This window comes from Haematobia irritans, chromosome 5, assembly GCF_050003625.1.
Source record: "Haematobia irritans isolate KBUSLIRL chromosome 5, ASM5000362v1, whole genome shotgun sequence".
Lineage (NCBI taxonomy): Eukaryota > Metazoa > Arthropoda > Insecta > Diptera > Muscidae > Haematobia > Haematobia irritans.
In genome coordinates this window covers 10,764,963-10,791,269 of record NC_134401.1, presented here as the reverse complement: position 1 = coordinate 10,791,269, position 26,307 = coordinate 10,764,963, and the positions used below count along the sequence as shown (strand labels likewise).

The following is a 26,307-nucleotide window of genomic DNA, read 5'->3' as shown; positions in this document are numbered from 1 at the left end:
TTGTCTCCATTTTAAATCACTATTGGATTTGAGTTATTGGGAAATATATTTTGGTTTTCATACATTTTACGCCATCGATATGAGTGAATTCATATTCGATTCCGACAATTTGGTCACATTCTGTGCAAATTTCGGCGATATCAGGGCAGAAGATCTATCTGACTCACGCCTTGAGATAGCTCTTCAAGAACTTGATGAAAGATGGGCTGCACTTCAAAAATCGTACAAACAACTCTGTTTAAGTACGGATCCGAAAACTGAACAGGGAATATTAGAATCTTCCAGGGAAAAATATTCCAAATGTACACACGATTTTCTGTCATGTAAATCTAAGATTTTAGACGCCCAAAAGGCCCTTATAACTCCTTCCACCACTTTGATTGAAAACCAAGTATCAAGCTCAATTCCTTGTCTAAAAGTGCCACCTTGTGACACAGAAATTTTTTATGGAAGTTATGAAGAATGGCCCTCATTCAGGGATATGTTCTCCGCGGTTTATGGAGAACATCCCAAGCTCTCTGCAGTACAGAAATTGTACCACCTCAGGCTAAAAACTAGAGGACAAGCTGCGCTCATTGTTAAAAAATATAGGCTATGCGGAGAAAACTTTTCGCTGGCCTGGGAAGCGTTAAGATCTCGATACGAGAATAGACGCATTTTGGTCGATAACCAATTAAAGGTTCTCCTCAATTTAAAACCTATTTCGTCCGAGAGCAGCGAAGCTCTTCAGGACATTCAAGCCATGATAAATGATTGTCTTGCTGCTTTAAAAGCCCAGCAAATTTCTACATCGGATTGGGATCCAATCCTCGTATATGTGTGCTCTACAAAACTTCCCCATGAAACCCTTTCATTGTGGGAACAATCATTAAAATCTCACAGAGATCTTCCAAGCTGGAAGCAAATGGACACGTTTCTGTCTAACCGATACGAAGTAGTAGAAAGGCTCAACAGCATTCAGGGTGTCAAATCGACATCTCGTAAAAGACCTGAGTCAGATGTCCATGCCTTTAACACTGAAAGCCAATCAAACTTCCCTTGCAAAATGTGTCAGATGAATCACCCCCTCAAAAATTGCCAGCAATTTCTCAATATGAATGCTCAAGCTCGAAGCAATTTTGTACGTGATAATAAAATCTGTTTGAATTGCCTCTCTTATACTCATGTGCGTAACGAGTGTAAAAGCAAATTTCTTTGCACAACATGCAACAAAAATCACCACACACTTTTGCATTTTTCTAATTCGAACAGTAAATCATCTCCACCTAAACCTCCATCAAACTCCACAGCCACAGTAAATACAAATCAGGCAATTGAACAACCATCAACTTCTAATCATGTATCAGACCAAAACGTCACTCGCACTTCAGCTCATTACATCTCAAACAATAACCACCTCTCAGAAAATACTCTTTTGCCAACAGCAATCGTGTCCATTACCCACAATGGAGACATATTCAGCGCTCGCGCATTCCTTGACCAAGGTTCTGAAAAAACCTTTATTTCTAGACGTTTACAGCAACGTTTATCGCTTCCAACAGAACCAAAAAGTTTTGAAATTCGGGGTATGAGCGGTAATGTCGTTGCGCATTCCAATTCTCTGTGTCACCTCACATTATATTCTCCAAACCATGATTGTACTCTCGTCGTTCAAGCGATTGTTGTGCCTAAAATAACGAGATTATTGCCGAATTTTGTTGTATCAAAATCTGACTATGATTTGAGTGAAATTTCTAATTTGAATCTGGCAGATCCAAATTTTTACTCTCCCGGTCCTGTAGACTTGTTGATTGGTAGCAACGTCATCCCAAAATTACTTTTAGATGGTGTAAAAAAATTGTCAAATTCCCTTTTGGCACAAGCCACCATATTCGGCTGGATTATAAGTGGACCCCTTGAAACTCGAAAATCTTCGACATTTTCCATTGGAGCCACTGAAACTTCCGAAGACCCATTGTTGAAACAACTTAGATTGTTTTGGGAACAGGAAGAAATCGCTACCCAAAAAACTATATCCGACGACGATGAGTATTGTGAATCCTTTTTCACACAAACAACGACTCGTAATTCTAGTGGACGCTATATTGTCAAACTCCCTTTTAAATCGGAATACCCACGAAATATTCCATTGGGTCCTTCTCGTCCTATTGCATTAATACAATTCATACGATTGGAACAGTCTCTCAAACGAAATCCTGAATTGGCGAATTCGTACCAAAACATATTAAAAGAGTACATATCCCTTGGCCATATGGAAGAAGTATCTTCAAAAGAGATGATAGAAAATGGCGTTTTTAATTCATACTACCTCCCCCACCATGCTGTGCTGAAGCCCGACAGCCGCAGCACAAAGGTAAGGGTGGTTTTTAATGCCTCCAGGCGAACATATTCAGGAAATTCACTCAATGATACATTGCATGTTGGTCCATCCCTTCAATTAGATCTCTCGACATTAATTTTGAATTGGCGTTTGTACAAATACGTATTTTCCGGCGACATCGAAAAGATGTACCGCCAAATACTGGTACACCCCACTGACACCAATTTCCAAAGGATTCTTTTCCGACCAGATCCTACAAGTCCTATCAAGGACTATGCTCTTAAAACCGTAACATTCGGTGTTAATTCAGCCCCATTTTTAGCAATAAGAACTTTATTGCAGTTGGCTTACGATTCAGCGGAAACCCATCCCGCAGCATCTCGAATTCTTCAAAAGGAAATATATGTTGACGATATCCTCTCTGGAGGACATGACATAAATTCTGCTATTGACTCCCTCTGTCAATTAAGAGCCCTACTCAATTCAGCGGGCTTTCCTTTAAAAAAGATTACCTCAAATACCCCTGAGGTGTTAAATTCTGTCCCAAAAGATTGTCTATTAGATTCAAATTTTCTCAAATTCAATGAGACCAGCTCTGCGAAAACACTGGGCATTCAATGGAACGCTCTCACTGATCAGTTTTCTTACCAAATTGATGTAATTTCTCCCTCTGAGCAAATAACCAAAAGACAAATATTGTCCGCTGCATCAAAACTTTTTGACCCTGCTGGATGGATTTCCCCAATCATTGTCCAAGCAAAATTGATTTTACAGCAGCTATGGTTAGAGGGGACAGACTGGGATGAAAATGTAAAGCCCTCATCATTGTTAAAATGGAACCAATTCGTTCAAGATTTATCCCAGTTACCACATATCAAAATTCCTCGATATATTTACTTTTCCCCTCAAGTGCAAACTCAAATACATGGCTTCTGTGACGCCTCGCAGAAGGCATATTGTGCTACCATTTATTTACGTTTCAATAATCAAAATTCAGTTCAGTGTAATCTTCTTGTGTCAAAAACTAAAGTTGCCCCGATAGATCCAATAAGTCTTCCAAGATTGGAACTTTGCGGAGCCCTTCTCCTCTCCAAATTGGCAAAGCAAATCATCTCATCACTCCCAATTCATAGTAATGATTTATTTCTTTGGTGCGATTCTACCATTGTATTGGGGTGGTTGGAAAAACCACCAAGTACATGGAAAACTTATGTGGCGAACAGGACCGCAGAAATTATTCGTAATGTTGGCAATTGCTCCTGGCGACATGTCCGTTCCTCTGACAATCCAGCTGATTTGGGGTCACGAGGGTGTAGCTCACTAGATCTAGTAAATAACCCCTTATGGTGGCATGGTCCCATGTGGCTACTAAACCCCCCCGAGGAGTGGCCAAAGTCCACAATATCGTTTGAAAATCCCCCCGAAATGAAAAAAGTTATTGTGTTCCACAATTTTAATGAGGAATTTGAAATATTAGATCGATTTTCAAAATGGGATAAGGCGATTCGTGTTATTTGTTATATTTTCAGATTTTTCTCAAAATTATCAAAAGGTTTTAACTACCCCCTCGTTGAAACCCACAAAATTTCTTCCCAAGAATTTAATTTCCTCAAAATAAGGCTAATTTCTTTAACACAAAGACATTATTATGCACAAGAGTACCACTCATTAAAAAATTTGAAAAATGTTAACAAGAAAAGTTCCCTTTTTCCCCTACATCCTTTTATTGATGAAAACGACATTATACGGGTCAATGGACGATTAGTAAATGCAGATCTTTCATATAATGAAAAATATCCAATTATTCTGCCTGTTCAATCTAAATTTTCTCAATTATTTATATCATTTATACATGATCTTCTCATGCATGCAGAACACTCTCTCATGATAAGAACAATAAGGCAAGAATATTATATTTCACGGCTGCGATCTAATATCAAAAAATGCATACGAAATTGTAAGACTTGTATTATATACAAGCAAAAGACGCAGTCTCAAATTATGGCTGCTCTCCCATCAGAACGAAGCTCTTTCTCCTTGCCGTTCAATATCACAGGTTTAGATTTCGCGGGTCCTTTTTCTATAAAGACCTCGATAATTCGTCAAGCAGCATATCACAAAGGATATGTCTGCATATTTGTCTGCTTTAGTACAAAAGCTTTGCATCTTGAATTATGTTCTGACCTATCCTCCAATTCCTTTTTGGCAGCCTTCACCAGGTTTGTTGGCCGAAGGGGTCTTCCCAAACAACTCTTTTCCGATAATGGTACCAACTTCATTGGTGCCGAAAGAAAACTACGAAATGACTTCTTACAATTTATAAAATCGTCTTCTAAGGACATTTCTGAAAAATATGCATCCCACGGTTTTAATTGGTCCTTTATTCCTCCAAATGCCCCCCATATGGGAGGAATCTGGGAGGCAGGAGTCAAGTCATTTAAAACCCATTTTCGCAAAGTGTCACAAAATTACAAATACACGTTCGAAGAGTTCTCTACACTACTTGTGCGTATAGAAGCTGTCTTGAACTCTCGGCCACTATCTCCCATGACCGATGACCCCCATGAAATATTGGCCTTAACCCCTGGCCACTTCCTCAGAGGTGCCCCATTAATAGCTTTTCCGGAATCTCCATTGGAAGAGATCACATTTGTCGACAGATGGGACAAGCTCAAATGTCTACAACATCAATTCGCTCGTCGATGGAAAGACGAGTATTTGAAGGAGCTCCATCGGCGACATAAGTGGCAAAATGAGAACGAAGATGTGACTGTTGGACAGCTAGTCGTTGTTAAGGATGAATTGCTTCCTCCTTGTGAGTGGCGGTTAGGCAGAATTAAACGAATATATCCAGGGAAAGACGGCCACGTTAGAGTGGCGGATATTCGCACAAAATTGGGCATAATAACCAGGGCTATTACAAAACTATGCATACTCCCCTCCGAGCCACCCTCCTCGAAAAAGTAATGTATTTTTTTTTTCTCGTACATTCAAAAAAAAAAAAAACCTTTCTCGTATATAAAAACAATTCCTTTGTATAATGAAATACCTTAAAATCTCCTTTCACCATCTCAACCAAAAAGCTCCTTTACAGAATCAGTCGCCATACCTTACAATATATTTCTATCAACTCACACAAAAACCAAATATTGCTTTTATAGGGCTCCTAGAAATTCTAATCTTCACCAGTGTCTCATTTGCCGTAAGTATCATCCCATAAAATATTGCAGAAAATTTTTGGCAATGAGCATTAAGGACAGACGGCGAGCAGTACGACAACATGGATATTGTATGAATTGTCTAGCCAGGTCCCACGAAGCATCAGGTTGCACATCTCCCGAGTTATGTCAGGTCTGCGGTCATGCACATAATACGCTTCTCCATCTTCCCATTGCTGCAAGACTTCAGCCAAGACCATCGAAGCGAAATGAAACGCAAAATCATGCTCGTCCTCGAAACATCGGCAGGTCCAAAAATCAGCTGAATTCTGAACAACGGCGGACATCAACCAATTCTTACCAGCAACGGCTACAAAAACGACGAAATCAAACACATCCACGTAAATATCATGCTAGCCCACAAAGATGTATTAGAATCGCAATCCGAGCTTTGGAATGCCTCGAAAACACACTTTGATGACCACTTTTTCTTTTGGCCAATATTGGCCAAGAGGGGCAGGATGTTTACTGCAATTAAAACTTTTTTTTGAATATTTCATTCAATTTTTTTATGTTACATTTTCACATTTTTATAACTTCTAATTTTTCATTTAATTTTTATTAATTTTTGTAATTTTATGAATTTTGCAATTTTATGAATTTGGAAAGTTTGTGAATTTGGAAATTTTATAGATTTTGTATATATTCGATATTATTAAGAATTTTATGAATTTGAATCATTCTGTATCTGAAAATTATCCACTGTAATATAGTCTTTCTCCTTCTATTGTCGGACAGATGTTAAATGTGGCGGTCTCTTTTTACTCAGTTTTTACTCAATTTTATAGTCCAGCGAGTTGACCTGTCAAATAACGACATAGATTGAGATCTCTTTTTAGTCTCAGCAGTTAACCAAACCACATCGTCCCCCTGCTACATTAAAATAAAACCAATACATATGTAAGTTGATTCTGAAAAGGAGCATTTTTTATATTTTTTTGGTTGCACAAAAAGGTAATATCCCACAATCCCGTGGCTCAAATCTTTCCCCCACATTCCAGTGGACTTGTTGGTCTGTGTTTCATCACAGATTTTATATAAAATCGATTTAGAATCAAGTGTCACCTCGGACACTGTAATTTGCAATAAACCTGGTAATATATTTGCCAGATATTGCGACATTCACTCAAATTTAAGTCATTTATAAAACTGTCTAAGTTTATATTCACAAAGGGTTTAAATTCCCCAAAACCCTTAACAAAAGTTTTGACAAAATTTTCTAGAGAAATAAAATTTTGATAAAATTTTCTACAGAAATAAAATTTTGGCCAAATTTTCTAAAGAAATAAAAATTTTACAAATTATCTTTAGAAATAAAATTTTGACAAAATTTTCTATAGAAATAAAATTTTGACAAAATTTTTTGTGGAAATAAAGTTTTGACAAAATTTACTATAGAAATAAAATATTGACAAAATTTTCTATAGAATAAAAATTTTGACAGAAAAACTATCTATTGAAATAAAATTTTTACAAAACAATCTACAGAAAAAATTTTTGACTAAAATTGCTATAGAAATAAAATATTGACAAAATTTTCTTCAGAAATAAAATTTTCTATAAAAAAAAATTTTGACAAAATTTCTACACAAATAAAATTTTGACGAAATTTCCAATAGAATATAATTTTGAAAAAAAAAACTGTAGCACTAAAATGTTGACAAAATTTTCCATGGAAATAAAATTTGACAAAATTTTTTATAGCAATAAAATTTTAACAAAATCTTCTATACAAATGAAGTTTTGACAAAATTTTTTGTAGAAATAAAATTTTGCCAAAATTTTCTATAAAAATAATATTTTGACAAAAAAAGTATCTACAGAACAAAATTTTTACAAAACTATCTATAGAAAAAAGTTTTGACTAAAATTTCTATTGAAATAAAATATTGACAAAATTTTCTACAAAAATAAAATTTTGACAAAATTTTCTACAGAAATAAAATTTTGACAACATTTTCTATAGAAATAAAATTTTGACAAAATTTTCTATAGAAATAAAATTTTGACAAGATTTTCTACAGAAATAAAATTTTCTATAAAAATAAATTTTGACAAAATTTTCTACACAAATAAAATTTAGACAATTTTCTATAGAAATAAAGTTTTGACAAAATTTTCTATAGAAATAAAATGTTGACAAAGTTTTCTTTAGAAATAAAATTTTGACAAACATTTTCTTCAGGAATAAAATTTTGACAAAAATTTTCCTCTGGAATAAAATTTTGACTCAATTTTCTATAGATATAAAGGGTGATTTGTTAAGAGCTTGATAACTTTAAAAAAAAAAAACGCATAAAATTTGCAAAATCTCATCGGTTCTTTATTTGAAACGTTAGATTGGTCCATGACATTTACTTTTTGAAGATAATTTCATTTAAATGTTGACCGCGGCTGCGTCTTAGGTGGTCCATTCCGAAAGTCCAATTTTAGGCAACTTTTTCGAGCATTTCGGCCGGAATAGCCCGAATTTCTTCGGAAATGTTGTCTTCCAAAGCTGGAATAGTTGCTGGCTTATTTCTGTAGACTTTAGACTTGACGTAGCCCCACAAAAAATAGTCTAAAGGCGTCAAATCGCATGATCTTGGTGGCCAACTTACCGGTCCATTTCTTGAGATGAATTGTTTCCGAAGTTTTCCCTCAAAATGGCCATAGAATCGCGAGCTGTGTGGCATGTAGCGCCATCTTGTTGAAACCACATGTCAACCAAGTTCAGTTCTTCCATTTTTGGCAACAAAAAGTTTGTTAGCATCGAACGATAGCGATCGCCATTCACCGTAACGTTGCGTCCAACAGCATCTTTGAAAAAATACGGTCCAATGATTCCACCAGCGTACAAACCACACCAAACAGTGCATTTTTCGGGATGCATGGGCAGTTCTTGAACGGCTTCTGGTTGCTCTTCACTCCAAATGCGGCAATTTTGCTTATTTACGTAGCCATTCAACCAGAAATGAGCCTCATCGCTGAACAAAATTTGTCGATAAAAAAGCGGATTTTCTGCCAACTTTTCTAGGGCCCATTCACTGAAAATTCGACGTTGTGGCTCGTTAGTAAGTCTATTCATGATGAAATGTCAAAGCATACTGAGCATCTTTCTCTTTGACACCATGTCTGAAATCCCACGTGATCTGTCAAATACTAATGCATGAAAATCCTAACCTCAAAAGAATCACCCTTTACAACTTTGACAAAATTTTCTACAGAAATAAAATTTTGACAATCTCCTCACATTTGTTCTTCGAGAGCACGGTTTTCTGCATAATAACAATGAACATAGCCAGACTGGTTTTGGAAACTGAGGCATGTATCGTTGGTCCCACTTCGATTTTCCCTCTTGTCAGCTTTATGTCTATTTTAATACCTCAACAAATACTTGCGCAAAGTTATAATGGACGACTACGTACATTAGTCCCTTGATCCTTAGTTCTTGAAAATCTTTGTCTTCTGGGATTATCTTAAATTTATGGCACCATCTATATGAGGGATTGTAGTGCCACCACACTCGAAATTCGTAATAGGTACCTATTATGGTGACAATCAAATTAGGTCCAATTCTTTATCTTTGGCTTATTCTGTAAATAAGATAACCGTCCACTAGACCTTGAAGTTGACAGCCCAGCGGATGATATAGACTTTTTTGCCTGATTGCTAGTAGTGCCACCACTCTAGAAATTAGTAATGGGTACCTAATAAGGAGAACACAAATTAGAAAATTCCGATAAAGAAAGTCTGTTAAGGTAAGCATAGGTAAGGTATAGAGGCCACGGATGCCATTTGAGCCATAAAAATCAAAAATTTTACCAAAAACTACCAAACAAACATATCTTATTTTTTCAAAATTTTATTTTTATACTAAATTTTGTCAAAATTTTATTTCTATAGAAAACTTTGTAAAACTTCTATTTCTATAGAACATTTTGTCAAAATTTTATTTCTGTAGAAAATTTTGTCAGAATTTTATTTCTATGGAAAATTTTGCCAAATGTTATTTTTATGGAAAATTTTGTTAAAATTTTATTTCTTTTATTCATTTGTCAAAAATTTATTTCAGTTGAAAATTTTGTCAAAAATGTATTTCTATAGAAAATTTTGTTAAAATTAATTTCTATAGAAAAAATTTTCACAATTCTATTTCTGTAGGAAATTTTGTCAAATTGTAATTTCTATAGAAAATTTTGTCAAATTTTAAATTCTATAGAAAAGTTTGTCAAAATTTTATTTATATAGAAAATTTTGTCAAAATTTTATTTCTATAGAAAATTTTATCAAAATTTTATTTCTATAGAAAATTTTGTCAAAATTTTATTTCTATAGAAAATTTTGTCAAAATTTTATTTCTATAGAAAATTTTGTCAAAATCTTATTTCTATAGAAAATTTTGTCAAAATGTCATTTATACAGAAAATTTTGTCAAAATTTTGTTAAAATTGTATTTCTATTTCAATAGAAACTTTTATTTCAATAGAAAATTTTGTCAAAATTTTATTTCTATAGAAAATTTTCTTAAAATTGTATTTCTTTGTCAATAGAAACTTTTATTTCAATAGAAAATTTTGTCAAAAATTTATTTCTTTAGAAAATTTCGTCAAAATTTTATTTCGATGGAAAATTTTGTCAACATTTTATTTCTATAGAAAATTTTGTCAAAATTTTATTTCTATGAAAAATTTTGTCAACATTTTATTTCTATAGAAAATTTTGTCAAAATTTTATTTCTATAGAAAATATTGCCAATATTTTATTTCTATAGAAAATTTTGCCAAAATTTTATTTCTATAGAAAATTTTGCCAAAATTTTATTTCTATAGAAAATTTTGCCAAAATTTTAGTTCTATGGAAAATTTTGTCAAAATTTTATTTCTATGGAAAATTTTGTCAAAATTTTATTTCTGTAGAACATTTTGTAAAAATTTTATTTCTATGGAAAATTTTGTCAAAATTTTATTTCGTTAGAAAATTTTTTCAAAATCTTATTTTTAAAGAAAATTTTGCAAAATTTTTTTCTATAGAAAATTTTGTGAATATTTTATTTTTAAGAAAATTTTGTCAAAATTTTATTTTTAAGAAAAACTAAGGATCAAGGGACTAATGTACGTAGTCGTCCATTATAACTTTGCGCAAGTATTTGTTGAGGTATTAAAATAGACATAAAGCTGACAAGAGGGAAAATCGAAGTGGGACCAACGATACATGCCTCAGTTGCCAGTCTGGCTATGTTCATTGTTATTATGCAGAAAACCGTGCTCTCGAAGAACAAATGTGAGGAGATTGTCAAAATTTTATTTCTGTAGAAAATTTTGTCAAAGTTGTATATCTATAGAAAATTGAGTCAAAATTTTATTCCAGAGGAAAATTTTTGTCAAAATTTTATTCCTGAAGAAAATGTTTGTCAAAATTTTATTTCTAAAGAAAACTTTGTCAACATTTTATTTCTATAGAAAATTTTGTCAAAACTTTATTTCTATAGAAAATTGTCTAAATTTAATTTGTGTAGAAAATTTTGTCAAAATTTATTTTTATAGAAAATTTTATTTCTGTAGAAAATTTTGCCAAAATTTTATTTCTATAGACAATTTTGTCACAATTTTATTTCTATAGAAAATTATGTCAAAATTTTAGTTCTATAGAAAATATTGTCAAAATTTTATTTCTATGGAAAATTTTGTCAAAATTTTATTTCTGTAGAACATTTTGTAAAAATTTTATTTCTATGGAAAATTTTTTCAAAATTTTATTTCGTTAGACAATTTTTTCAAAATCTTAGTTTTAAAGAAAATTTTGCAAAATTTTTTTCTATAGAAAATTTTGTCAATATTTTATTTTTAAGAAAATTTTGTCAAAATTGTATTTTTAAGAAAATTTTGTCAAAATTATATTTCTATAGAAAATTTTTGCAAAATGTTGTTTTCTATAAAAAATTTTATTTCTTTAGAAAATTTTGTCATAATTTTATTTCTATAGAAAATTTTCTCAAAACTTTATTTCTATAGAAAATTTTCTCTAAATTTTATTTCTAAAGAAAATTTTGTCAAAGTTTTATTTCTATAGAAAATTATGTCAAAATTTTATTTCTATAGACAATTTTGTCACAATTTGATTTCTATAGAAAATTTTGTCAAAATTTTAGTTCTATAGAAAATTTTATTTTTATAGAAAATTGTGTCAAAATTTTATTTCTATAGAAAAATTTGTCTAAATTTTATTTCTATAGAAAATTTTTTCAAACCACTCACCCCACTGTGTTTGGAATAGGAACATCAATTGCTTGGTCACATTAATGGTAAAACCCAATTATAGTGATTTTACGAACATCTTTCGAGAACGTTGCACCAAAAGTTGAACAATAAAATTGGAGAACCATAGAAAGGATTGCTTTCTAGAGTGTTGGCATAACATACAACACCGAGGCACACTGAGAACATGGCATTGCGATAGGAGTACGAAGGAGGCCATGAATGGATGCTACCTAATAATGGGTAATGATTATCAAACAAAAAGTAAAAGAAAAAACTTTTTTTTACTCTACTTGCCATCGAAACTATCGTTAATACTTGATCAAATTTAGAGATGGCTTTTCTCTTGGCTAAAGTACTACGGTGTAGCCAAAGGAGTTGGCAGTAATGAAATTGTTCACTTGGAATTGGCCTAAGGTAAATACATACATTGTTATCAATGTACAAGGATCTGCAAGAATGTATGTTTTTCAATTCCAAACAAAAAAATTATCGAAATGTAGGTGGAAGAGTCGGAGATTGGGAGTGAATAAACGGCCTGGGGTGGGGCAACAAGAAGAAAAAGCTAAACCAAAGGATGAATAAAATGTTTGAACAGTAATTTCAGGAATGTTCACATTTCAATAACAACAAAGAAAAGTAGCTTAACCGAAAATTGTTATATGTATTGGTTTATTTCTGTTTCTACTTCTTCTATTTCTTCCATTCCCTGAATACTATAAAGGATGTTAGTCCTCTATTGGGCAACAATCATTGCATTTGATTTTTGTATTTTTATTATTTGCCGCATATTGCACATCCTTGTTAAGTGATGCAGCAAATGGCAATTGTTTTCAATTTTCCTTTTAATTGAACAAATCTGGGAACATCTAAAAACATTTATTTGGATTTACATCAGATGCAGTATTTCGATTATGTTAATATGCTTATCTCAAACGACAAATAAATGTTTAGATTTTTGTTGATTGATTTGTTAAACCCTCTGGCATAGAAAGGGGAGGCTATCGGGTTGTTGATAACGACTGGGTGATTGATATGTATTGCTACCAACTTCAGGTAGCTACACTCAGAGAAGGAATATGATCACCTTTTAGATCAAAATGTTATATTTTTATATGGAGAATATGGAATATTTTATATATATAAAATAGTTGTCTAAATCAGATATATAATATCCAGTAAAAAAAACATGGTCACGATAAACATGTTACATGTTCAACTTTCAAAAATAACATTTTGCTTTAAGAGGTGATCATATTCCTGTCTCTCCGCGAAAATTTCCTAAAGACAGTATTGAAGCCAAACATTCATCCGCAGATCATGGACATTTCGTCAACCAAGAATGCCTTAAGAAGGAGGTTCCTCGCTTCATTTCTAATGCAGAATGTCTACTACAATCACCGTTGGACTTTTGTACCTAGGGCCTTTTGTAGGTCAAGGTCAGTACCGATCATCTTAAGGCGGAGCTTGGCTGAGAATAAGCCAAAAAATCACATAGCCACATTTGTGGAAAGTATGAAGCCTTTGTCGGCTCCTTGAAGGCTATAATTCCAGCCAAAGATAGCAAATTCGAACAAATCTAAACAGAATCTAAACTTTCATGTTATTTTTCACGATATTTTTGCAAGTAAGGAAAGTCTAAAGTCGGGCGGAGCCGACTATATTATACCATGTACCACCTTGTAGATCTAAATTTTTGATACCATATCACATCCGTCAAATGTGTTGGGAGCTATATGTAAAGGTTTGTCCCAAATACATACGTTTAAATATCACTCGATCTGGACAGAATTTGATAGATTTCCACAAAATCTATAGACTCAAAATTTAAGTCGGCTAATGCACTAGGGTGGAACACAATGTTAGTAAAAAAACAAGTATATACGGCCGTAAGTTCGGCCAGGCCGAAGCTTATGTACCCTCCACCATGGATTGCGTAGAAACTTCTACTGAAGACTGTCATCCACAATCGAATTACTTGGGGTGCGCTAACACTTGCCGATGGTAAGGTATCTTAAAACTTCCTAACACGTAATATATACCACATAGTCCATACGTGGTATATATTAAACTAAAACAAGTAAGGAAAGTCTAAAGTCGGGCGGGGCCGACTATATTATACCCTGCACCACTTTGTAGATCTAAATTTTCGATACCATATCACATCCGTCAAATGTGTTGGGGCTATATATAAAGGTTTGTCCCAAATACATACATTTAAATATCACTCGATCTGGACAGAATTTGATAGACTTCTACAAAATCTATAGACTCTATAAGTCGGCTAATGCACTAGGGTGGAACACAATGTTAGTAAAAAATAAATATGGGAAACATTTAAATCTGGAGCAATTTTAAGAAAACTTCGCAAAAGTTTATTTATGATTTATCGCTCGATATATATGCATTAGAACTTTAGGAAAATTAGAGTAATTTATACAACTTTTCGACTAAGCAGTGGCGATTTTACAAGGAAAATGTTGGTATTTTGACCATTTTTGTCGAAATCAGAAAAACATATATATGGGAGCTATATCTAAATCTGAACCGATTTCAACCAAATTTGGCACGCATAGCTACAATGCTAATTCTACTCCCTGTAAAAATTGGCCTCTACGGTCATATGAGTGTAAATCGGGCGAAAGCTATATATGGGAGATACTAAATCTGAACCGATTTCAACCAAATTTGGCACGCATAGCTACAATGCTAATTCTACTCCCTGTGCAAAATTTCAAATAATCGGAGCAAAAAATTGGCCTCTGTGGTCATATGAGTGTAAATCGGGCGAAAGCTATATCTAAATCTGAACCGATTTCAACCAAATTTGGCACGCATAGCTACAATGCTAATTATACTCCCTGTGCAAAATTTCAACTAAATCGGAGCAAAAAATTGGCCTCTGTGGTCATTTGAGTGTAAATCGGGCGAAAGCTATATATGGGAGCTATATCTAAATCTGAACCGATTTCAACCAAATTTGACACGCATAGCTATCATGCTAATTCTACTCCCTGTGCAAAATTTCAACTAAATCGGAGTTAAAAATTGGCCTCTGTGGTCATATGAGTGTAAATCGGGCGAAAGCTATATATGGGAGCTATATCTAAATATGAACCGATTTCAACCAAATTTGGCACGCACAGCAACAATGCTAATTGTACTCTCTGTGCAAAATTTCATCCAAATTGGGGTAAAACTCTGGCTTCTGGGACCGTATTAGTCCATATCGGGCGAAAGATATATATGGGAGCTATATCTCAATCTGAACCGATTTCAATAAAATTTGGCACACTTGACTATAGTACCAATTGTTCCTCTTGAGCGAAATTTTAAGCAAATCAGGGTAAAACTCTGGCTTCTGAGGCCATATAAGTCCATATCGAGCGAAAGATATATATGGTATATATATGGGAGCTATATCTAAATCTGAACCGATTTCTTCCAAAATCAATAGGGTTCTATTCTGAGCCAAAACACATACTTGTGCCAAATTTGAAGGCGATTGGACTAAAACTGCGACCTAGACATTGATTGGGAGCCACCGTGGTGCAATGGTTAGCATGCCCGCCTTGCATACACAAGGTCGTGGGTTCGATTCTTGCTTCGACCGAACACCAAAAAGTTTTTCAGCGGTAAATTATCCCACCTTAGTAATGCTGGTGACATTTCTGATGGTCTCAAAACTTCTCTAAGTGGTTTCACTGCAATGTGGAACGCCTTTCTGACTCGGCTATAAAAAGGAGGTCCCTTGTCATTGAGCTTAACATGGAATCGGGCAGCACTCAGTGATAAGAGAGAAGTTCACCAATGTGGTATCACAATGGACTGAATAGTGTAAGTGAGCCTGATACATCGGGCTGCCTTACCTAACCTAACCTATGGATTCTAGAAGCCCAATAAGTAACATCGAGAGATCGGTCTATTGGGGGCTATAACAAAACATGGTCCGATAATCAACATTTTCGGCACACCACTTTAGTGTCCTAGAATACCTCTAGATTTCCAATTTCAGGCAAATTGGATAAGAACAACGGTTTCTATAAGCCCAAGACCCCAAATCGGGGGAGCTATATCAAAACCTGGACCGATATACCCCATCTTCGAACTTGGCCTGCGTGCAGACAAAAGACGATTCTGTGCCAAATTTCAGGACGAGTTTCATTATTGAAGACTGTAGCGTGATTACAACAGACAGACAGATGGCCAGACGGACATGATTATATCGTCTTAGAAGTTCTCCCTGATTAAGAATATAGTCGATGTGTTACAAACGGAATGACAAACTTATTATACACCCATCACCATTCTATGGTGGTGGGTATAAAAAAAGAAACTTTAAACATTAAAAAAATTAATAAAAAGTTAGGAAAAAATTCATTGATGAAAAGTCATGGCTTTTGCGAAACGTACACTCAAAAAAAAGTTTATTTGGATCCAAAGATTTTGACCTTCCTTTAAAGATTTTGGTATTAATTCCAAGCCAAAGATGTGGGTTCTTTAAAATAAGTAACTTTTTTGCGACCTATCTGCCTTCGAATCTAGGATCTATAAAATTAAAATTAGGATACAGATCTCATTTATTGAATTTTCATTCTATTTTTCCGGTATATTACTAAAGCTGTTCACGTACAAACAAACGCCAGTTTAAGAATCCAAATTATGACGGATACTTCGAAGTAAATAATATTTTGCTAATTCCAAAAAACTTTAAACCAAAGATGATAAATCCTCAAAATAAGTCTTAGCCTATATTTGAAGCGTTTTTATCTTAAATATAAAGATTAAATGTTTCAGTCAATTTAAGGACGATTTCTTTAAATCAAAAATGAGTTTCTTTACTTTTAGGAAAATTTTCCTTAGTTTAGAGACATGCAACTTTAACGAAGGGACGCAAATTTTCAAAATGTGTGTCATAAATTTAATGAAACAAATTTTTAAAGCAAAGATTAAAAACATCCTCTTAATTAAAATTTCATTATTTTAAAGAAATTTGTCCTTAGTAGTGTGTAAATTGTGCATCCTAAAATTGAGGTTGCGTAATCTTTAATATCACGTGAATATTTTTTCAGTGTATGACAAATTTTCATCCAATTCATAAAATATTTGAGACATACTTGGGATAAAGAAAATTTTATTGGGCTGATGTAAATTTCGAAAAAAAAAAATTAAATTAAATGAAATGAAAAGTTTTTTCAATAAATATAAGTGAAATATATCGCCAGCTTAACGATGGAATTTCTTTGCTGAGCATTATATAGGCGTATAAGGCTCACCCACAGTCATCATCTTGTCTTATTGTCTTCAAAAAATTGGAAAAACAAATTTCCAATAGTAAACCGGATATTAGCAATTTAAATTATAAATTTCGCACTATTCAATGTTGAACAACATCAAAGAGCGCAGACGTATAAAAAAAAACCGCCTAAATCAATGCTCTCTGTTTACTATTTTATTATGCCACGTGTTGTGAATCATAGTCACACACACACACACACACATTTTTTCCATAGAAATCTGTTGCATGTCCTCATAACTATGTTAATAACATAACATCCACAATCATATTAACAAAACGCTGTACATTGTATACACAACTGTGGATGCAAGCAAAAACGAAGTGTTTGCCAAACGAACAGGTCAGTTAAAGAACGGTATGCAAACGTAAAAGACGCTCGCAAAAAGTGAACGGTTAAACGTAAACGAAATGTATTTAAATCATACTGAGTTCATTTGAGATATTTACCAACACACACACCAACCCACACTCAAGTTTACGCATAGGATTAAAAAACATCAAATGCCTATTAGAAATGAGTATAGAGTCCCTCCTTTACTTTCTCTGAATACAATGAGCATATACGGGTAAATGTGTATGTGTGTGTGTGCGTATTTTAAATAATAAATGAATGATTTTGCGGTTTGAATGAAATATGATGAATGAAAAGAATCTAAAAAAGTTCATAATTCCTAAAACGTCATATAAAATGGTTAAGGATGCCATTGCGAGGCATTTTAAAAATATATGAGTTTTTGTTTTTTTGAGTTGTGCTCTAGACGGTTTCGCTGTTTACCTTTCTATTAACATAAAATAAAAAAAGAAAATTATAAAAAAATTACCAGTATACACATATCAGTAAAGAAACCAAAATGTTTATTTTGTGGTGAATGGCCTGCAAAGTGAAAACATAGTCGTCCAGAAATCATAGAAATTAAATGATCATAAATGTTATATGAAAACCAAGCCAAAAAGCTAAATAAAAAACGTGAAATAAAATCCCAACAAAAAGCATAAGGCTTTATAACCATTTGAAAAGGACAAACATTTTTTGGATTGTCCAGGATTTATAATTTTCTGTTTTGTTTCCTGAAATGTTTACCAGTCATTACCTAAACCACAATTGAAAGAGCAGCGACAAAAAAAAAACTTTTTGAACATCAACATCCGTCCATTTTGGTCTAATCAAAGTATGTATTTCCGGTTCAACATGAACATACATAAGCGACATTTTTTTTCAAAGCTTATAAACATCATAGTCAACGCCATCATTACCATCACTCTTATGATTTTTGTTTTTTTTTTGTCATGTTCCCATCAACCACATCCGTATTTAGGCAACTTTTAATGAGATTTTAATCATAATCCGCTTAAGGTATTAACCAATTGCAATGTGGATGTATATGTTATACTTTTAGGCTATTAGAAAATTATTGTTATCATATTTATAGGAATTTATATTAAAATATTTTTTGGGATTTAAAAAAAAAAAAACAAATTAGGGATTTGTTAACCCTTAAAAGCGCATTGTATCTTTTAAGATACAACCACAAAAAAATTCTTTCATCTTAAAATTTTGTCCGAATTTTATGAAATCAAGTTTGTTGCATTTAAAATATTATAACGCTATTTTGAAAAATATGTTTTTCCGGAAATTTTGTATTACTTCTGAGTAACTTGCAAACAAAATTGAAAAATTCAAAAAAACTATAAAAATGGATGTTAAATAATATTTACCAGTACACGCAAAATAAAAATTCTTTCCTCCCAAACGAAATTTTAGACAAACAAAGTTCGTTTCTCATTTGCTTTTCGCTGTAAGGAAGTGTATTTGGAAGAAAAGTATATACTTTTTGGTGATAAACGTTTAATCTTTTCCAGGACGTAAAAACAATTTCATAAAGACAAACTCAAAAAAAAAAACATTGTTTTCTTGCTAATTGCATTTTCCCTCACATCTTTCTCAAATCCACGAGGTTTTTTAGTTCTTAACACCTTTTCCTGTAATACCAACAATGTAGAAGAAATTATACGATTTTATAAGTTTTTAAAATTTTTTTACCTTTTGCCTGGACGGAGAATCGAACCATGCACACTAACCACTGAGCTATGTACCTGTTATGGTCATCAATAGAGAAATATCCATATAAGTTATATTTATATAGCATAGCTTGCGGCGCCCACGAACCGAATAAACGAAGTTTATTTAACAGAAACAAACATTTAGTTTGGCACCGTGGAGCAGTGGTTGCTACGTGCGACTTGCATGCCAAGGGTCGAGGGTTCGATCCCTGCTTCGACCAAAGTTTTTTTTTATACCCTCCATCATAGGATGGGGGTATATTATCTTTGTCATTCCGTTTGTAACACATCGAAATATTGCTCTAAGACCCCATAAAGTATATATATTCTGGGTGGTGGTGAAATTCTGAGTCGATCTAAGCATGTCCGTCCGTCCGTCCGTCCGTCCGTCTGTTGAAATCACGCTAACTTCCGAACGAAACAAGCTATCGACTTGAAACTTGGCACAAGTAGTTGTTATCGATGTAGGTCATCCGATCCGGCTGAAATTTGGTACATGGTGTTGGTATATGGTCCCTAACAACCATGCAAAAATTGGTCCATATCGGTCCATAATTATATATAGCCCCCATATAAACAGATCCCCAGATTTGGCTTGCGGAGCCTCAAAGAGAAGAAAATTTCATCCGATCTGATTGAAATTTGGTACATGATGTTGGTATATGGTCTCTAACAACCATGTTAAAAATTGGTCCATATCGGCCCTTAATTATATATAGCCCCCATATAAACCGATCCCGAGATTTGGCTTGTGGAGCCTCTACGAGAAGCATATTTCATCCGATCCGGCTGAAATTTGGTACATGGTGTTGGTATATGGTCTCTAACAACCATGCAAAAATTGGTCCACATCGGTTCATATTTATATATAGTCCCCATATAAACCGATCCCCAGATTTGGCTTGCGAAGTCTCCAAGAGAAGCAAATTTCATCCAAGCCGGTTGTAATTTGAAACATGGTGTTAGTATATGATCTTTAACAACCGTGCCAGAATTGGTCCATATCGGTCCATAATTATATATAGCCCCCATATAAAACGTTCTCCAGATTTGACCTCCGGAGCCTCTTGGAGGAGCAAAATTCATCCGATCCGGTTCAAATTAGGAACGTGGTGTTAGTATATGGTCGCTAACAACCATACCAAAATTGGTCCAAACACACAAAAATTGGTCCATATCGGTTCATAATCATGGTTGCCACTAGAGCCAAACATAATCTACCTAAATTTTATTTCTATAGAAAATTTTGTCAAAATTTTATTTCTTTAGAAAATGTTGTCAAAATTTTATTTCTAGAGAAAATTTTGTTAAAATTGTATACGGTTCATAATAACATTTTCATCATTTTCAAAATTTTATTTCTATAGAAAATTTTGTCAAAATTTTATTTCTATAGAAAATTTTGTCAAAATTTTATTTCTATAGAAAATTTTGTTCAAATTTTATTCGGTTCATAATCATGGTTGCCTCTCGAGCCACAAATAATCTACCAAGATTTTATTTCTATAGAAAATTTTGTCAAAAGTTTATTTCTATAGAAAATTTTGTTAAAATTTTATTTCTGTAGAAATTTTTGTCAAAATTTTGTTTCTATAGAATATTTTGTCAAAATTTTTATTTCTATCGAAAATTTTGTGAAAATTTTATGTCTACTTTGTCAAACTGAATTATATACGTATTGGATCGATCTTTTTTGATTTAATATATACCACGTATGGACTTACATACAATTTAGAAGATGGTGTTAGGAGGTTTTAAGATACCTTGCCATCGGCAAGCGTTACCGCAACTTAAGTAATTCGATTGTGGATGGCAGTGTTTAGAAGATGTTTCTACGCAATCCATGATGGAGGGTACATAAGCTTCGGCCTGGCCGAACTTACGGCCGTATATACTTGTTTTTACATATATTCCATATACGTTCGGAAGATTCCGAAAAAATGTTCAATATTACATTGTAGTATATTAAATCTTGAACTGTAAAATGTGTCTTATTAAAGACCTAAAGTCAGAAAAGAACAGTGTTTGATATAAACGAAATGGACTGTGTTCTTGTTCCAAAAATAACTTTTTTTATTGAAAAAATAAAAATTTTGTACCAAACGAATTTTTTTGGTGATAAAAGTTTAAAATTTTCGAAGCAATTCAAAAAACGCTAACAAAAGAAAAACGTTTTCGGTACACGTTTTCCAAACGTTTTTTTCCTTTGCGTGTATGATGAAAGTAATGTTGGTAAAAAAACCTGTGTAGTGTACAAATATTTCTATTCTCTATTCTTTACTTTACTAGGTTACAACCTAACCTAACCTAAATTAACCTAACTTATTCTTTACTAAAACCAAATTGTTTATTTATACATAAAATCTTACTTTAAATACCTCTGTATTTTTTAAGATACAACCACTACAAATACAATACAACCACTATAAATAAGATACAACCATAAAATTTTCTTTTTTAAAAAAATGTGATATGCAGATGTTCTGTTTTTACCATTTTGCATATTATATCATTTTTTTTTGGAAGAATCGGTGATCTTGTGCATATAAGGGTTAAAATTTTGATCGATCTTCTATCAAAAAAAAAAAAATGGGTGGGTATTATATATTAAAATTGGAAATACGCTGGTATGTATAGTCGACTAGGCCCCTATTTATAATAACTTACTGACAGTTTATCGAAGGAATTTGTGTGACTATAATTGGTTTAAAGTTTACATTAACTTTTATGAATATGAGGTTAGCATACACGGTTCATAGGGGAACCAAAAAAAAAATCTACCACAATTTGGAGAAAATTTTACCAAAAAACTCCCATAAAAAATTGTATTTTCCACATTTTCTTTCTATAGAAATTTTGTGCAAAATTTCCTTCTATAACATTTTGTCTAAATTTTATTTCCATAGAAAATTTTTGTCAAAATTTGTTCTCTATAGAAAATTTCGTCAACATTTTTTTCTATAGAAAATTTTTTAAAAATTTTATTTCTATAGAACATTTTTTAAAAATTTTATTTCTATAGAACATTTTTTAAAAATTTTATTTCTAATGAAAACTTTGTCAAAATTTTATTTCTATAGAGAATTTTGTCAATTTTTTTTCTATAGAAAAATATTGAAAAATTTTATTTATATGGAAATTTTTTTCAAAATTTCTATAGAAAATTTAGTTAAATTTTATTTCGATAGAAAATTTTGTCAAATTGCTATTTCAGTAGAAAATTGTGTCAACATTTTTTTTTCTATAGAAAATTTTGTCAACATTTTATTTCTATAGAAAATTTTGTCAAAACTTTATTTCTATAGAAAATTTTGTTAAAATTTTATTTCTATAGAAAATTTTTTAAAAAAATTATTTCTATAGATATTTTTTGCAAAATTTTATTTCTATCGAGAATTTTGTCAAAATTATATTTCTATAGAAAATTTTGTCAAAATTTTATTTCTATCGAAAATTTTGTCAAAACTTTATTTGTATAAAAAATGTTGTCAAAATTTAATTTCTATAGAAAATTTTGTTAAAATTTTATTTCTATAGAAAATTTTCTCAAAATTTGTTTTCTATAGAAACTTTTGTCAACATTTTTTTCTATAGAAAATTTTGTCAAAATTTTATTTCTATAGAAAATTATGTCAAAATTTTATTTCTATAGAAAATTGTGTTGAAATTATATGTCTTTTGATTTTTTTTAATTTTATTTCTTTAGAAAATTGTGTCAAAATTGTATGTCAATAGAAAATTTTTTAAAAATTTTATTTCTATAGAAAATTTTGTCAAAACTTTATTTCTACAGAAAATTTTGTCAAATATAGAATATATAGAATATTTTGTAAAAATGTTATTTCTATAGAGAATTTTGTCAGTTTTTTTCAATAGAAAAATATTGAAAAATTGTTTATCTATGGATTTTTTTTTTTCAAAATTTCTATAGAAAATTTGGTTAAATTTTATTTCGATAGAAAATTGTGTCAAAATTTTATTTCTATAGAAAATTTTGTCAAAATTTTATTTCTATAGAAAATTATGTCAAAATTTTATTTCTATAGAAAATTGTGTTAAAATTATATGTCTTTTGATTTTTTTTAATTTTATTTCTATAGAAAATTGTGTCAAAATTGTATGTCAATAGAAATTTTTTTAAAAATTTTATTTCTATAGAAAATTTTGTCAAAACTTTATTTCTACAGAAAATTTTGTCAAATATAGAATATATAGAATATTTTGTAAAAATTTTATTTTTATAGAGAATTTTGTCAATTTTTTTCAATAGAAAAATATTGAAAAATTGTTTATCTATGGATTTTTTTTCAAAATTTCTATAGAAAATTTGGTTAAATTTTATTTCGATAGAAAATTGTGTCAAAATTTTATTTCTATAGAAAATTTTGTCAAAATTTTATTTCTATTTGGTTGAAATTTTGCACTAGGAGTACAATTAGTAGTGTAGCCAAGTGTGCCAAATTTTATTGAAATCGGTTCAGATGTAGATATAGCTCCCATATATATCGTTCGCCCGATTTACACTCATATGACCACAGAGGTCAATTTTTTGCTCCGATTTAGTTGAAATTTTGCACAGGGAGTAGAATTAGCATTGTTGCTATGCGTGCCAAATTAGATTGAAATCGGTTCAGATTTAGATATAGCTCCCATATATATGTTTTTCCGATTTGGACAAAAATGGCCAAAATACCAACATTTTCATTGTAAAATCGCCACTGCTTAGTCGAAAAGTTGTAAAAATGACTCTAATTTTCCTAAACTTCAATACATATATATCGAGCAATAAATCATAAATAAACTTTTGCGAAGTTTCCTTAAAATTGCTTCAGATTTAAATGTTTCCCATATTTTTTTTACTAACATTGTGTTCTACCCTAGTGCATTAGCCGACTTAAATTTTGAGTCTATAGATTTTGTAAAAGTCTATCAAATTCTGTCCAGATCGAGTGATATTTAAATGTATGTATTTGGGACAAACCTTTATATATAGCCCCCAACACATTTAACGGATGTGATATGGTATCGAAAATTTAGATCTACAAAGTGGTGCAGGGTATAATATAGGGTAATATAGGGTAGGGCAGGGTATAATATTGTTGTTTTTTTTTTTAATTTTTGTTTTTTTATAGAAAATTTGTGAAGAACGGAAGGACAGGCAAATGGACGGACGGACAGACGGGTAATTGGGGCAGAAATAGTAATAGAGATACATAGTTGCTCAGGTAGACATAGACAGAATGACATAAAGACAGACAGACGAAAAGACTAACAGATAGATGGACTAACCGACAGACAGACGGACGGACGGATAAACTGGACAGAAACAAAGATATATAGAGCTAATACCTCTGGCAGGCAGAGGCAGACGGATAGGCAGATAGACGGATGAATCGATAAACCGGACACAAATATAAACAAAAAGAGACAGTGATAGAAAATCCTATTATTTCTGGTAGGTATATTTTCACCCAGACAAGATGAATAGACTGATAAAGTGGGCAGAAATATGGACGGAGAGATAGGTTTAACCTCTGGTAGCTACAGACAGACAGGCGGACATACATATAGAAGAAGAAGACAGACAGATCACGGAAAAACTTGATATAAATATGGACTGAGAGAGAGGGGAGAGAGCTTTTACATCTGGAAGCCACATGCAGACTGACAGACAGACGGACGGATGGATAAACTTTACAAAAATATATACAGTTTCCCCATAGGGCCTATATCGAAAAAAAATGCAGTTTTCATGAATGGCGGAAATAAACAGACATATAGACGGACGGACAATTTGGAAGGTACATGGACATAGTAGCAAACAAGAAGACAAGCGGGAATAAGACGGGAAATCAGACGGACGGTCAGACGGATAAACTGGACAGAGAGACCTAATACCTTTGGAAAGCACAAGCAGACGGACGGACAGACATACCGATGGACGAACCGATGGACGGATAAACTGGACAGAAATAGGTATGGAGAGACAGAACTTTTACTTCAGGTAGGCACAGGCAGACTGAGAGCCAGATGGACGGACAGATAAACTGGATAGAAATAAGAACAAAGATATAAGGATAATGAGACATAATACCTCTAGGAGCCATAGGCAAACGGACAGAAAAACGTGCGGATTGATAAACCGGACACATATATGGACATAGAGACATGAATAGTGAGACCTAATATCTCTGGTAGACATATGGTATTTTCATACAGAGAAGAACAATGGGTAGGCAAATCTGAGTCAAGGGCAAATTTTTTGAAATTTCGCTCAGAAACAAGGTAACATACATTACTGATAGCGGATATAGCTGATAAAAATGGACCAATAGATAAGAGAAGACAAAATTTTTAAATTAAAAAAATATATTAAATTTATTATTGATATACATATTTCTTTTATAAATAAAACATTTGTTAAGGTACTAATTTATAATTTATTAAGTTGAAGAGTTTCGACGCTATACTTAAAATTTTATATAATTTTGTCTTAAATTTCTCCATGCCAAGAAAAATATTTTTAACTAAAAATATTCTTCATATAAATCAAAATCAATAACCAATTTTAGCTGGAGTACTTACAGAGTATTAATTAAGCCTTAATTGTATTCTATTTTCAAATATATTAGACAATTTAATTACAATGAACAAATCTTTTACTTTGGAAAAATTCAATTTGTATTACTTAGCTACTCATCTTTTATGACTATGCTAATGGTTTTTCTGAAAATTCGATTTGCCTACATTTCACGAAAATTAATTAGTTTATTGGCTTCGCTTTACCTTCAGTTCTCCGTATGTAAGGGAATTTTTCTTAGTGAACGGCAAAAGGTGAACAATTAAAATTATATTTAATGAATTCTTATGACACCGAGCATAGAAATTAATTCTATATAAAGTCGATTAGGGGGTGTTAATAAACATAAATGTATATGTGAACATTTAATAGAAATATATGGAAATGGACGGAGAAAGGGTTAGAGAAACCTAAGACCTCTGGTAGGTATAGGCAGACGGATGGATAAACTGGATACAAGTATGAACAAATCGACAGGGATAGAGAGACATATTATCTCTGATAGACAAATATGGACATAGCGACCTAATACTTCTGATTGGCAAAGACGGACAGACAGAAGGACCGACGCGTGAGCCGATAAACCGCACAGA

General features: G+C 32.3%; 1 protein-coding gene across 1 annotated transcript; it reads left to right on the top strand.

The window, feature by feature from the left end:
• Nucleotides 1-79: 79 nt before the first annotated feature.
• LOC142239506 (uncharacterized) lies at nucleotides 80-6,685 on the top strand. Its single transcript, XM_075311297.1, has 3 exons — nucleotides 80-5,145; nucleotides 5,482-5,906; nucleotides 6,540-6,685. The coding sequence occupies exons 1-3, from the start codon at nucleotides 80-82 to the stop codon at nucleotides 6,683-6,685; spliced, it is 5,637 nt and encodes a 1,878-aa protein (XP_075167412.1).
• Nucleotides 6,686-26,307: the final 19,622 nt, after the last annotated feature.